This window comes from Fulmarus glacialis, unplaced genomic scaffold (assembly GCF_000690835.1).
Source record: "Fulmarus glacialis isolate BGI_N327 unplaced genomic scaffold, ASM69083v1 scaffold15275, whole genome shotgun sequence".
In the NCBI taxonomy this organism is placed as follows: Eukaryota; Metazoa; Chordata; class Aves; order Procellariiformes; family Procellariidae; genus Fulmarus; species Fulmarus glacialis.
Window position 1 is genome coordinate 31,266 of NW_009212447.1, and position 13,128 is coordinate 44,393.

Consider the following 13,128-nt stretch of genomic DNA (forward strand, 5'->3'; position numbering starts at 1 on the left):
CTCACTGGGAGACTGCCTGTTTTGCTGTTCTTCAGCGCCATTGCAATCAAACAACTACAGGACAGAAAAATACAGGAAATAACAGATTGCGTATACTTAGCCATCATGCCTTCTTCTGGTCTAGCAACCTCGGACCCATCTCTTAAGACAGAAACAGCTGGCTGATCATGGGATTAGCGTTCTCAAGTGCTCAGAAGTCACCCTGTGATCCTGCAGATTTTACTCCTCTGTGCTACTCTACCTTTATGCTGATGTCCAGGATCTAGTTTGTTTGTTCATTCCTGACTCGGAGGCAGCTTCCACAGAACTCCTGGCCAGATGACGGGATTTTTGTTCCCTTTCAAAGGAATCACACACTCTCAAACTCCCACACCTACAGTGTTACAGTCATCCCAGCGCAGGCTGTAGTCAATACGCTATTCTGCTCTCTACTTACCTATATGAATAGATCGGCTTGGGGTAATGCTTTGGATGCAGTTCTTGGGCAGAGTGGGGAGCCAGGCGTGGCTGATGGCCAGATGACGGGATTTTTGTTCCCTTTCAAAGGAATCACACACTCTCAAACTCCCACACCTACAGTGTTACAGTCATCCCAGCGCAGGCTGTAGTCAATACGCTATTCTGCTCTCTACTTACCTATATGAATAGATCGGCTTGGGGTAATGCTTTGGATGCAGTTCTTGGGCAGAGTGGGGAGCCAGGCGTGGCTGAGAATAGTGTGGCTGAGTCCCATAGGATGTGTTGTAGATTGCTGCTGGGTTACACTGTATGCAGAAGGAAAAGAAGGAAAATGTCGGATGCAAAATGTCCACGGGTATGTAGGTTTAGGGTTATTTTATTGTTTTTCTTTTGAAGGAGTTCTAGATATGATCTTGGCAGGTACTTCAAGACACAGACGACAAGGAAATAACAGTACCTGTTGTGTGTTCTGTGCTAGGGCTGTGAATTGCTGTGAATGAGGAGGAGGAAAGAGTTGTTGCTGTGTTTGTAAACTAGGAGATGGCTGCCCACCCACAGCATACTGGCTCATCTGCTGAGATAAAGACAACAGACATGTCAGTCTTGAAATTACCAACATCTTTTCCTAAGAAGTGTTGCAATAATAAGCCATTGAGGCCTGCTCTTACATTTGCTCCGTGTGTTGAAATAGAATTCAGTCCCAGGATTCCCTGTGGCAGGCTGGCCTGGACATGAAGCATTGCTCCAGGTGCTCCTGTGGAGTGCATATTGCTTGCTACAGGACCTATTTTGGAGAAAGCAAAGGCAGTGAACGTTCGCATGAAAGTACACTTCAGAAAAGAGCGCTGACATTTATTTTTAATAGACACAGTTGAACACAGCTAAGCTCTGGAGTGGATAATCACATCTCTCCGTGGCTTTCCATCCCAAAAGAACCCAGAGCATTTCACGAATTGCAAAGATGACATCAGCTGCTTCTAAAACTTGTTATGCAGAGAATGAAAGATGACAGCTGTTTAACAGTCCACAGTGGTGTTACAGACACAGTATCTTACAAAAGAAAAAAAAAACATATTCAGCACTATCTGTACTCCAGAAGGATTTCTTCTCTAAAGCAAGCAAGATGATATGCTGAGCTGTCTCAGCAGAATGCCTTAGGGAATAAGTGTGTTTACCTAAAGGATGTTCACAAAGGAAAGAAAGGCGTTCAATGAACATATGCTGTAAGTCTGTATGAAGCAAACAGGTATGGGGTAAATAAGGTCCTCTTAATTTTATCAATGTTGAAACAAACAAGAAAGACTAATTACCTAATTTCAAAGCTGTTGAAAACCTCTGAAATGCGAGTCTTAAATACCTTGGCCCAAGTTCACGCAACAAGGCACCAGCAATTACACTGAGCAGAAAAGCCAATCGGATCCCAAGATCTCTGTTGTGACTGATAGGGCTCTCTGCCTCTTGAAATGAAGGAAATGTATCAGCAACAGCCTTATCAGAAGACAACAGGCTCCAGGTTGCATGTAATGTACTTAAAAGAAATCTACTAATAGGAAAGCTAGCCTGTGTGAGGGAAAAGAAAGGAGGCAGTAGGCTGTGTTGTTTAAAGAGCAGTTATTTAACATCCTAACAGTTTACCTGTCTGTTGTAGCACTGCATTCTGGGCACCAAGGCTAAAATCCATTCTTCCACTGGCCATCTGTTGTAACCGAGGAACATCAACAGATGTCAGCCACGACAAGGACTGTAAATCACTGGGGAGGTCATCTTCACTCAGCTGGGAGGGGTCAGAAGCTAAGAGTCTGCAAAATAGCATGAAAGGTTAGTGGAGATGCTGCTACACTGTCCCTGGTAAGAGGGGAGATGACTGGGATGCCAAAGCTCACGTAGGTCAGCAGGGAAAACATGTCAGACTGGAATTCTGTTTGCAGAATTCAGATGCGACCTTTGGTTTCACAGCTGGCTGGTTACTGCTGTCCTTTACTTAATCATGTATTCCTTCGTACAATTTGACACATATTAGTTAAGAAAACTTCTTGTGCAGTATTTGTAGGGGAAGAAGGCATAAGAACCTGGAAGAGAAACTGCCTAGAAATAAAACCAGAGCTGATTCGTTATTTTCACATTTGTCGGAACTTCACACTTGTTTGGCCTTGATGTAGAAGAAACCTGTCAGGACTTTTAACCTGGCAATTTTGCATTAACCTTGAAATCCAGTGACCAGCCAGCCTTGGAAGAAGTTTCTGCGCCTAGCTCCTCAAGGACCTGTGCGTGCTGCTGGCTTGAACACCTGGAGAGGGCTTTTCACAGCCACTGCATCCCATCGGTGGGGACGGATCAGCGGAGGTTGCTGCATAAACAAAACTTTACAGAATGAACCGGTGATCTCTTCCATTCAGATACATGAAGTTATTGATACTTAACAAGGAACAAGGAAGCATATGAAACAGCTTTTTAGGCAGTTTTTGACATACTAAATGATCAGAATGAAAAGCTAGTGACTGAATGCACAATAACAACCAGCCAGCTTTCAGCTGACAAAACCCAGGCATAACGATGACAGGGTGCTTTTGGTTTAAAGCTCCGTTTTTGATACATTCTGCATGCTCCATCCCACCTGTTTTATTTTGCTTCTGATAAAGTGCGTGGTACAAAACTAAAATCTTGAAATATATTTACAGTACTCAAAAATTTCTGTGTGGTGAAAACTCCAATTAAAGTCAATAAAAGAACTATTGCAAATGAAGGGCTAAACTACTTTTACTTATGTTAAACAGTATTACAGAAGTCATGGGTATCTTGAGGAGTAAAGCAGTAATTAGAACAGGTCAAGAAGATACCCAGGGTAAATCCAAAGGGATTCAGGTCTAGGAAAACATCTTTCTCTTTCAGAAGAACATAGGTTTAGTTGGATGTAGTTGATTTTGCTTTCAAAACAAAAGCTTTAAAGAGCTCTCTCATAGATATGTTAAAGCCAGCTGCATGGTACTAATGCATGTTTGTTGCCAAATGACGATGCAGAAGCCTTAAATAAATCTGGTCTCTTGCTGAAGCATCTTTTATGTTTTACACGATTCTAAATCAGCTTAAAAGAACAAGGCAGAACTCCAGTGCCTGGCTGCCCAGGAGCTTTCAGCTCCTCTATTCATGATTTCCAGAAACACATATCAAAGTTCCCTAAACTATTATCTGGGAGATCTTTAAAGCAGAATGTAATTTATTTGTTTGTAAAACGATTTTGAAAAGAAGAAAAGGAAAAAAAACCCCAGCACCTGACCAGGAGCCAAAAGCTCAAATCCTGGCCAAAAACCGTCTTCAAATCTCTCTCCCTGCCTACCCTGTTTTCTTTCTCCTACTGTAGTTATAGTGCAATAATTAGCATTGCCATGGTTACCGCTGTTCAGTTATTTTGTGAGGCCTGGGACTTAAATACATAAAAAGACTATCAGGTGACGGCTCTCCCGGCCCGGAGATTGGCTGGATTGGAAGTAAACAAGAGCATTAAATGATTTGAAAACTGGGCAGGCTCATGTCGTTTGCAACAGTTGGGCCCATTCATGGGAAGCCGATAACCCATTGTGCTGCCAACGACTGCTGCCCAGTGGCACGTGGCCTCGATTGTTTTTGAGATTCTTGCTTAATTGTTTTTTCCCCCCCTCCTCCTTTTTACAAACTTCACATTAATCTGGCTGAATGACAGCCGACACACAGCACACATCCACATGCCATCTGGCACCCCGGTCGCTGCCAGTCCTCCCAGACAAGTCAGCTCCTTCAACAAATAACGGGGTCAGATGGGCGGCGAGGGTCAGCACCCACTGCACACGCCTCCTGTCAGGCAATGAATCCGCCACATGCCCTCGCCGCTCCTCCGCACGGGACGAGCATCTTCACACCAGAGGACCGCGGGAGTCACGGTGCTGCTCAGCAGCCTTCCCAGCTTTAGCTTTTCGGGACACAAAGGCCTGTGCTTCACACTCACCCTAGGTGCACTCATCCTGGTGCTCTTTCCAGACGTGGGAATGATTGGCGATACCCTGGGCACAGTTGGATGCCATCAGAAGCTTGAACTACAACTCTCCTACTTGCCAGTTAGCGTCGCGCAGCGTACCCCTCTCAGCATCCTCACGATGCAGACCCATGCGGCTCTCTCCCTCTCGCACTAACACTGTGGATCCAAATGGGGGCAAGGAAGGTGACTGAACTTTTGAGTTGATAAAGCAGTCATTAAGCTCCATTTTAAACAGAGGTGAAGATGCAATAATACTAGACGAAGTGTGCGAGTCAGCTCTTTCTCCAAGACAAAGATGTTTTCTTCCCTTCCCTGTTCTAGCATGGCATGGCTATTTGAACTTGAGTTTACAGTTCTTTTAAAATCACCTCTGGCTGTTCGCTTACACCTTTTTTTTAATGGATTTGTTAGTTGTCAGAATAACTGTTTTCATTAATAATGGGGAAAAAAGTATATTTAATCAGAATAAAATATTTCACATGTAAGGATTATTCTTCACGTTGTCTTCAAAACCAATGTTGAAATTTCACATATCTTAAAGAAGGTGAAACTGCTTGAAGTATGCCCATCGCTGTCTGACTGAGGTGTTTTAAATGCCCAGATATATTCTGCAGCATAAAACCAGCTTATCTCACAGTACACAGACTCAATGTGTGTCCTGCTTTCAGTGAAAAAATGCTAATCTAACTGCCTCTGGAAAGAGAGCTATGCACAGTAATACCTAACATTTTAATCTCACAGGGTTCAATCTTTCTGACCTGAAAAATTGCCTGTGCCAAGCCAACTACAAATATATAAGTACATGCTGCAATATCATGTGTACTTTGATTCTCTTCCCCTCCACCACCCTTTTCGTCTCACGTTTGAGGGTAAACTTCAGGAGTCAGAGATCCTGTCTTTAGATGGGTGTTCACAGCCCTTGGCACAATGGGGCACTGTAGTAAAAGCAGCCATTTCCTTTCAATGCATGTAAATGAGATAAATAGTGATACGCTATAATTAATGCACACTACTGAAAATGTCCCCAGCTGCACATTCCCCAGGGCTGTCTGGTATGTATGCTGAACTACTAAACCCCTATGAAGAAAAGGTTACAGTCACACCAAATGTGTTGCAAACATGATATTATTTTTAAAGGTGTGGTGAAATTATGCAACTCCATTTTTACCCCTCTCCTTTCAAATCTCTGCAGGAAAACACCCTTCTGTTTCTATGTGTTTCTATCCTAGAAAGGCACCTGCATTAGTAAGAATCCACAGGATGCTGAGGATTTAAGCCCCAGTTCTCCTCTATGTATCAGAGGATGCTGGCCTCCTGTGAAAAGTGCCTTGAGACCTATGACAGAGAAATGCTCAGGGGTAGCATTAGTCTTTGCTATCTGCTCTATCATGTGCTGCCCAAAATATTTATCTAATCAGGGCAATAGATCTTGGCCACCAGCCAGCCTGCACAAAGTTTACTTTTCTGGAATCAGGAAAAATACTCCTTGGAATGAAACCCCTTTCCAGATCTCCCAATACTGAGCTCCGGACCTTCCTGCCTGCAGACACGGAGGAATTGGACTCCTGCATTGGTTGCACATCTGACAAAGCTCACTAGAGCCTGTCAGCAGTGCAAAATGATCAGTTAGATGTACCTAAAGAGATCTCTTTTTTTTTCCCCCATCAAGTACATCCTGCTGGCACAACAGCTAGCTAGATGGAATGAAATTCATTCCTGGCATAACCTTGCGGGAATCTGCAACTAACATCAGAGTTGAATTTGAATGTATATTCATAGATCTAACCTTACCATCTTTCCCCACATTGAGCTGTTCTAATGAGCTGGATCTAAGGTAGTTCATCACCGCAGAAACCGCTGCCAAGGTGAACTATCCACTTCTACATTTGCAAACGCCATAGTATGGTGAACTTGTCACTGGAAACTATAGGCACCGTCTCTTCAACAGCATCATAGTCTGCCAAACAAGTTTGTTAAGACTAAAGGAAAGCTCAGCAATGACAAGCATACCTTAAGATATTTTATCTCCAGATAGTTTAGCCAATAACTGGGTGTTTCAGTTTATGATATGGTGTGCAGAGTTACATATTTCTATGGATATTGCACCATTCACACTTCAGAGGACTCTGTCTGCTTGTTTGCTCTGGAGCCTGTCCCTAAAAAATATAAAGCACTCAAACTGGTTGATGTTGCAGGGCGAATCTAATGCTACAGGTTCTCTCGAAGAGATTAGTGCGTGGTGGCAACTCATCATTGCCTCCATTCTAAATAAAGTCAGACCAAAACATTGCTGTTGCATTTGGCATATTCAACTTCAACCATAGTTTTAAGATGTCTCTCACCCAACGGACAATTTTTATTACCATTGCCAGCACTGACATCTGAGCTTTTTGCCTATGCTTAAGTAATACAACTGTTCAACAAGTAGGAGCAATCAGGGGTGATAGATTCTTAATTAGCTGTTTGCAATGGTTTATCCAGTGTGAGTGACAACTGAACAGGAAGAGTCCTAAGAAAACCTCTTCTTGAAGTGGTGATGAGAAACTGTTTCCTTTTGTCTGGGATTACGTTATGTCCTCAAAACAAGTGCAGTGATTTCTCATATGTAAAACAACACCAGGAAAATATTTATGTTTTGTGACCCTTCAGCTGTCTCCATGGTGAGAAGTATTCTCCATTTCATTGAAGGAGTCAACTTCACCGTCTCCTTTTGCTCCTTGCTCCATTTGCTCTGCTCCTTCCCTCTATGCACTTCTCTTCCCATCTTCCTCCCTTGTAGGTGCTTTTCCCCGCACTAGGTTCCGTTTTCCACACTCACAACCACCCACCTCTCTCCTCCCTGCACCAGCTCCTCTCCTGCTTCAGCCAGCAGCTCTCACTGCTGCTTTCGGTCTATGATTCCTCTTTGCCTCTTGAAGGCACACCACCCATCCAGTCCCAAACCACCAGCCCGCCCTTCTCCTCCCTGTCTTCAAGCTCTTTGAGTAATTTCTGGCCTTGCCGGAAATAAGAACAAAAATTAGGCAGCTTTCCAGGGACAACCAGAATGTCCCTCGTCAACTACAGCTCAAGAAACTTTGGAGACTAGGAACCAAAACCAGTGAGGAAAAAACAAATAACATGATTACCCTGTGAGGTGTTGCTGTTCTCCTTTTCTTACACCATGGTTCAGAAGAGAAGATGATTCTCCAAAAACCTTCTGCAAAGGTACTTAGTGCTAACAGAACAGGCTATAGATGTGCTCCTGGAGACTTTTATACATTTCAGCTCTGAGTTTCACAATGCCACATTACATCATTTTGGTATGGGATGAAGGGAAACTGAATTACAAGTGACCTACGTGATTTGCTTAAGCCTAAGAGGAAGTTAGCAGCAATGTCAGCCCTCAACTCCCAGCCACTCGCTCCCTGCTGTGCTTTACCCACATAACCATCCCGAAGCTCGGATTTGCCAAATGCAGCCAGTATCTCACTCTGCAATCTGTTTTGTTAAAAAAACAGAAAAAAGCCCAGAACCCAAACCTGTGACTAATGTCAAAATAAGCTTCTCCTTGATGTAAAAATGCGCTGAAGTAGCAGGCACTACAGGAATGTTTTCTATTAAAACCGGGAGCATTGTCTACCTGGGAAGCTATTTTTTCCTTTAATATTGCTTCAGCTGCTGTTTATTAGCACTGAACTGATCTATCTGCCTGGGAGGTTGTGTAGTTATTTACTCCAGTGTAAAGGGAATATAAAATACATTACCCTTTGTTTTGTACTGTTGTAAGAACCCGTCTCAATTGCATTGCTTGCTGCTGCGGTCATGCAGCAATTCTGGTTTCCGCATATATGAGATTTTTAAAATGGGTAAAATAGCAGTATGCCATGAGCATCTGAGATCTCACAGGAATGCTGAAAAAGTCCAAATTCCTTTTCTGTTTCCTTATTTTGAATGGGAGGTCAAACACCATTTATGAGGTAAGATATGAACTCCGTTCTGGTTTCACTGGAGGCAGACGAGCCTGAGAAGCCTGCAAGATATTGCCTGGGTACAAACCAGTCCTTCCCATCTCTGCCTGTAACTGCAAGACAATTTGAGGAGCAAGGGCCACAATTTTTTATTAATACCGATTAGCACATTTCAGGGACTGCATAGGAAACAGTTGAGCTAATCCACTTAAATCAATCCACAGTGGCCTGAGTTTGACTGATTCCTAGGAGGTTTCTCACATTTTTTTGAAAGAATGAAGCAACTACTGTGATGAAATTCCTCCGACACTTCGAGTCATTATCTCACTCCCTGTCAGACACACATGGTGTCAAGGGAATGGACACTGACATTTTCTTCAGGAACAATTACGGTTTCGTTAGTTATGCATTTGTAACCTTTTGTCTGCAGAAATTTCCTTCATGCAAACTCCCAGACTCCATCCATCCCCAGAGGTGACAGTCAGGAGTCCTGAGCTGTAGCTTGCTCTCCAGAAACCAAAATGCAAGACGAGATATGAGACTACCACTTAGGAGAGCTAAAATGTACTGTGTGTCATAAAGATAAAGACTTTTCACCTTTTTCACCACTGTAACGCAATCACATCCGGAATGTATGGAATACAGTGGTTGTGTGTTTATGTGTTTATGCTTCTTAATACAATTTTACACTAAACTATGCTAGCATAAAGTAATTATTACAACAAAAATTTAATCAGACTATCTAATGAGCTAATGAATATAGACCAATTTTTTAAGAACCAAAGGGACAATTAAAATGGGGCGAAGGAGAATATAGTCTACTAAAATGTTGAATGATTAACGATTGAGTAACAATTTTTGAACAAAAAGATATCTATTTAAAACTTCATTCCTGTTTAACATGTATAGAAAATGTATTGCAAGGCCTTCAAAATACTACATATGGCTTCTATCAACTGGAAATGCATAGTATTAAAAAAAAATAGAAACATAGTCCTCACACAAAATATGAAGTTAATTTATCTTGTTGATCTAGGGTTAGCTTTACATCTTAAGTAATGTTATTTCTTCAAATAGAATTATACATTTTAGTTATTTCTTTCAAAATATAGATGCCACATTGTTACCTAGAGTGATGATTTGATTCCTTAAATTTGGATTTTCACATATTCCAAATAATCCACAGCAAGTTACTCTTTGTCTCCCTTCTAATGGCCTGTTTTTCATGCCATGATTTGTTATATGATATGTAATAAACCACACATAACTGTACCTAGCTTGGGAATGGGATAGTCCCTGAGAAAAATAAGCATACTGCTGCATTTGAAAACCAAGAATGTTGAATTAGGATAATATTGAGCCTTCTTTGGGAGAGAACTTACAGGTCTAAGTGTTTTTGCAGTCTTAGTCCAGGCCCACCTTGGCCTCACATCTGCCTCCCTCGGGCTTCTGTTGCCCAAGCTCTGCATATTAAACCTCATTCTGCACTTGTGTACATCACAGTAGATCTTTTACTTCTCTTGCACCGGTTATGTATGTTAAATCAAATTAGACTGCAAGAGGATAGATTGCAAATTTCAATTGAAAATATTGCCTGAAGACCACAGCATTCATGAGCTGAAGAACTTTGTTTCTCAGAGACCAGCTCCAAGCCCACTGAAGACCACGGGAGGTCTCCACTGATTTAGTAGCCTTTGAGTTGGCTTCTATAATTTACCTATCTTTGTGCTGAAATAACCACAAGTGCACCACTGCATAGTAAACTTGTATTCTGCCTATTGCTTTGATTTAAACATCAAAATATTTACACTAAAATATAATGTTAGATTATTAATTATAATTAACAAGAATAAAGTCTTAAGGGTTAAAAAATCCCAGTGTGTTACAATTCTTTGCTTTTATTCCCTGAAATGTAAAATGAAATCATTAGAAATATTTCCCACTACTACAATTATGAAAATATTGAAGGTAGAGGAATTTTCTTTGGGAGTGTGAGAGGCATCTGCTAGTATGAAGTGTTACTTTGCATTCGTAGCCAGGCGGTGACAGCACCATAAAAACATAGGCATCAGAGAAGATATGATGGCCCTTAATTATTCCTGGAAGGTAGGATGTTTTATATCCCACAGCTGCATTGGTGCAAGAGATACTTGTCTAAAATCATTTTACGATGGTGCAAATAGTCCCTGGACTTTGCATAGCAGTCTAATCCTCATCAGTACTCTATGTGCTACAACAAATTTGCTACATCAAATAGATGCTTTGGATCCACAGAATTCAAAGATCTGCTAAAATCAGGGATTTTTTTTCCTCGTCCATTTTAAAAAAAGGAAAAGAAAAAAATCCCGTCATTTCAAACTGTAAGCATAAGCTGCCTGAAAGCTTATCGGCATTTGCTGATTTGATCCCCTGCTTACACACCCACGCACTCCCTCCCTTTTCAGTGTTTCCTCCTGCACACTCACAGGAAAGCCTGGTCTCCTCCAAGTCCAACTGTCCCATTGAAAGATTCCAAGTGAGACAGAAGAGTATTCTCAGCACAGCCCCAGCCTCCCACTCACTAATTGGAGGCCATTCCCCATTTTGTGGAGCCTTGATGCTCCCCCATGGAGAACTCAGGACTGTGGGTTCCAGTCTTGGACTGTGGTGACAGCAGGAGAGTAAACAGAGCTGATAGAATTTGACAGGTCTATTCTTTTCTTAAAATCATTCAGTCTGAAAGATTTTCTTTTACATAATCCAAAGTGTTTTCTCATGAAGTAGGACAAATACTGCTCTGCATTTATGGTGCAGTTCAGATTTTATGCATTTTTATCAGAATTTGACACTATTAAATGAGGTCAAATAATTCATTTTAAAGCTGCATTAAAGAAATCACAAGTGGGTTAAAAACTTTAGAGAACTGGGATCTCTGAGTTCAAAATGTTTAACAGAGAATTGAAAGTAGTTTTAAAAAGCAGCTGACTTCTGAATAAAAGAAGAAACTCTTACAATTCCTTTACTGGCAGTAAGATAAATCCTATCTTTCTCAAAAAAGAGTGTTTTTCTGCAGCTATGAGTTAAAGAATAGTTCTTTCCATAAAAAGGGTCTTTGTTAAGGTGGTATGTTCTTCAGGGCACTGAAGATACAGACTTAAATATAAGTACCCAGAAGTCTCTCTCATACATACCCTTCATTAAATACTGAATAATTTCTTTACAAATATTTACATAGCCAACAAAAATGCCTAGAGCAAACAGTGCTTTAATAAACAGCAAAACAGAGTTCCACAAACCTTTTTCCACAGTGGCTTCAGAGAGTATAACAAATCACTTGTTGAGCTGCAAGAGGCTGCAGTGCAGTGTTTGCATTTTGAACAGAGAGAGGCTGATGAAGAATACCTGCGGCTGACCACTTTTACCCATCGAAATGGGTGAAAACACCCTCAGGCTGGGAGGAAGGCGGTAGTCTCTCGCTCCTCATTTTAAAACGAGAAAATATTTTTTTTTTTTTTTACTGTGAGAACTGGATCGTGTTCTGCTATTCTGTATTTCTGGGAACTTTGCACCATGTGACAAGATGTAACCTAACTTAACCCAGTGCACTGTAATTCATGCAAAACTATCCCGTGACTTCTAGCAATACTTCAAAATGATAAATCGATGCATAATGGTATAGGTAAATTATCAAAGGCTGTTGACAAATCCAGGTTTGTTCCCACTGATATTAGAAGATCTTTGACAGAAGTCAGTGCTTTGGAGTACTACATAAGTACTTGCTTTAATGAAAAGCTCTTCTAGTGTCTATTGCACTTGATTTAGTCTCCCCATGACTGCTTCATAACAATGCAAAATGTGATCTGAAAGGGAACTTTTAGATAATTATTATTTAACAAGAATATCCTTCTCTGGCAACACTCATACAGTAGTGAGGTCAACCCAAGGCTTTGAAAGTGTATTTATCAAACATAGTCTAGGATCAGAATACTTTAAACAGGAATGTTTCTAAATAAGTAATGCATTGTAACCAGTCACCAGCTTAGAAATCTAATTTAGAGCAGAGAAATAATGCAGTTAACTTTTTTTTTTTTTAAAAAAAGAGGATTTCTATATGCTAAGGGATTTTTTTTTAGGAAATAATGAGAAAACAACATCAATTAGCAGGCTGTGACAGCGCAGTGCATATTTTTGAAATTGATAAATGCCTCACCTGTACTCCTGTGAAGGGTGGTGGTTCTGCCCTGAATTCCTAATGATTCCTGACATTATGGACGGGATATCACTTTCTATCATCTCCTTGGCAAAAGACAAGAAAACAGAAAGAAGCCGTTCAGGCAGGAGTAGCTATCCAGCACTTCAGCAGCGGGCAGGAAGCAACAAAATCCTAACTGAAACCCAGGACTATAGGAAAGTAAACCCCAACTTATATTACCTTTACCTCCAGGTGCACTGGTTTTATTTGGGCCAGACAATGAAGTAAAATGTTTTACGGGGGCAATTAAAAAAAAAAAAAAAAAAGCTCAGAATGGGAACCTTGCCGCTGATAGAGGGAGCATCTATCGACTGCGGGCACGGCGGGGCAGTTCGCATGTCAGGAGGCTGTCAGTACCGGGAGCACCGGAGCCAGCCGGGGAACACTCCCGGCTCGGGGCTGCTTTTAAACTGCCATAAAAGCACCCGCGTGGCATTTAGGAAAAGCAAGCTGCGGTAGCGTGCAATGGTCCAAGGGCC

At 41.5% G+C, this 13,128-nt stretch overlaps 1 protein-coding gene across 1 annotated transcript in view; it reads right to left on the reverse strand.

Annotated features, from left to right (window-relative positions):
• FOXN4 (forkhead box N4) overlaps nucleotides 1-12,690 on the reverse strand; it is a 15,367-nt gene extending 2,677 nt beyond the window's left edge. The window contains 7 exon segments of the mRNA XM_009577886.1: nucleotides 1-2; nucleotides 5-54; nucleotides 637-764; nucleotides 917-1,030; nucleotides 1,128-1,243; nucleotides 2,095-2,258; nucleotides 12,608-12,690. The exon segment at nucleotides 1-2 is cut by the window's left edge and continues 30 nt beyond it. Of these exon segments, the coding sequence (XP_009576181.1) occupies nucleotides 1-2; nucleotides 5-54; nucleotides 637-764; nucleotides 917-1,030; nucleotides 1,128-1,243; nucleotides 2,095-2,258; nucleotides 12,608-12,690 (657 nt within the window).
• Between the last annotated feature and the right edge of the window lie 438 nt (nucleotides 12,691-13,128).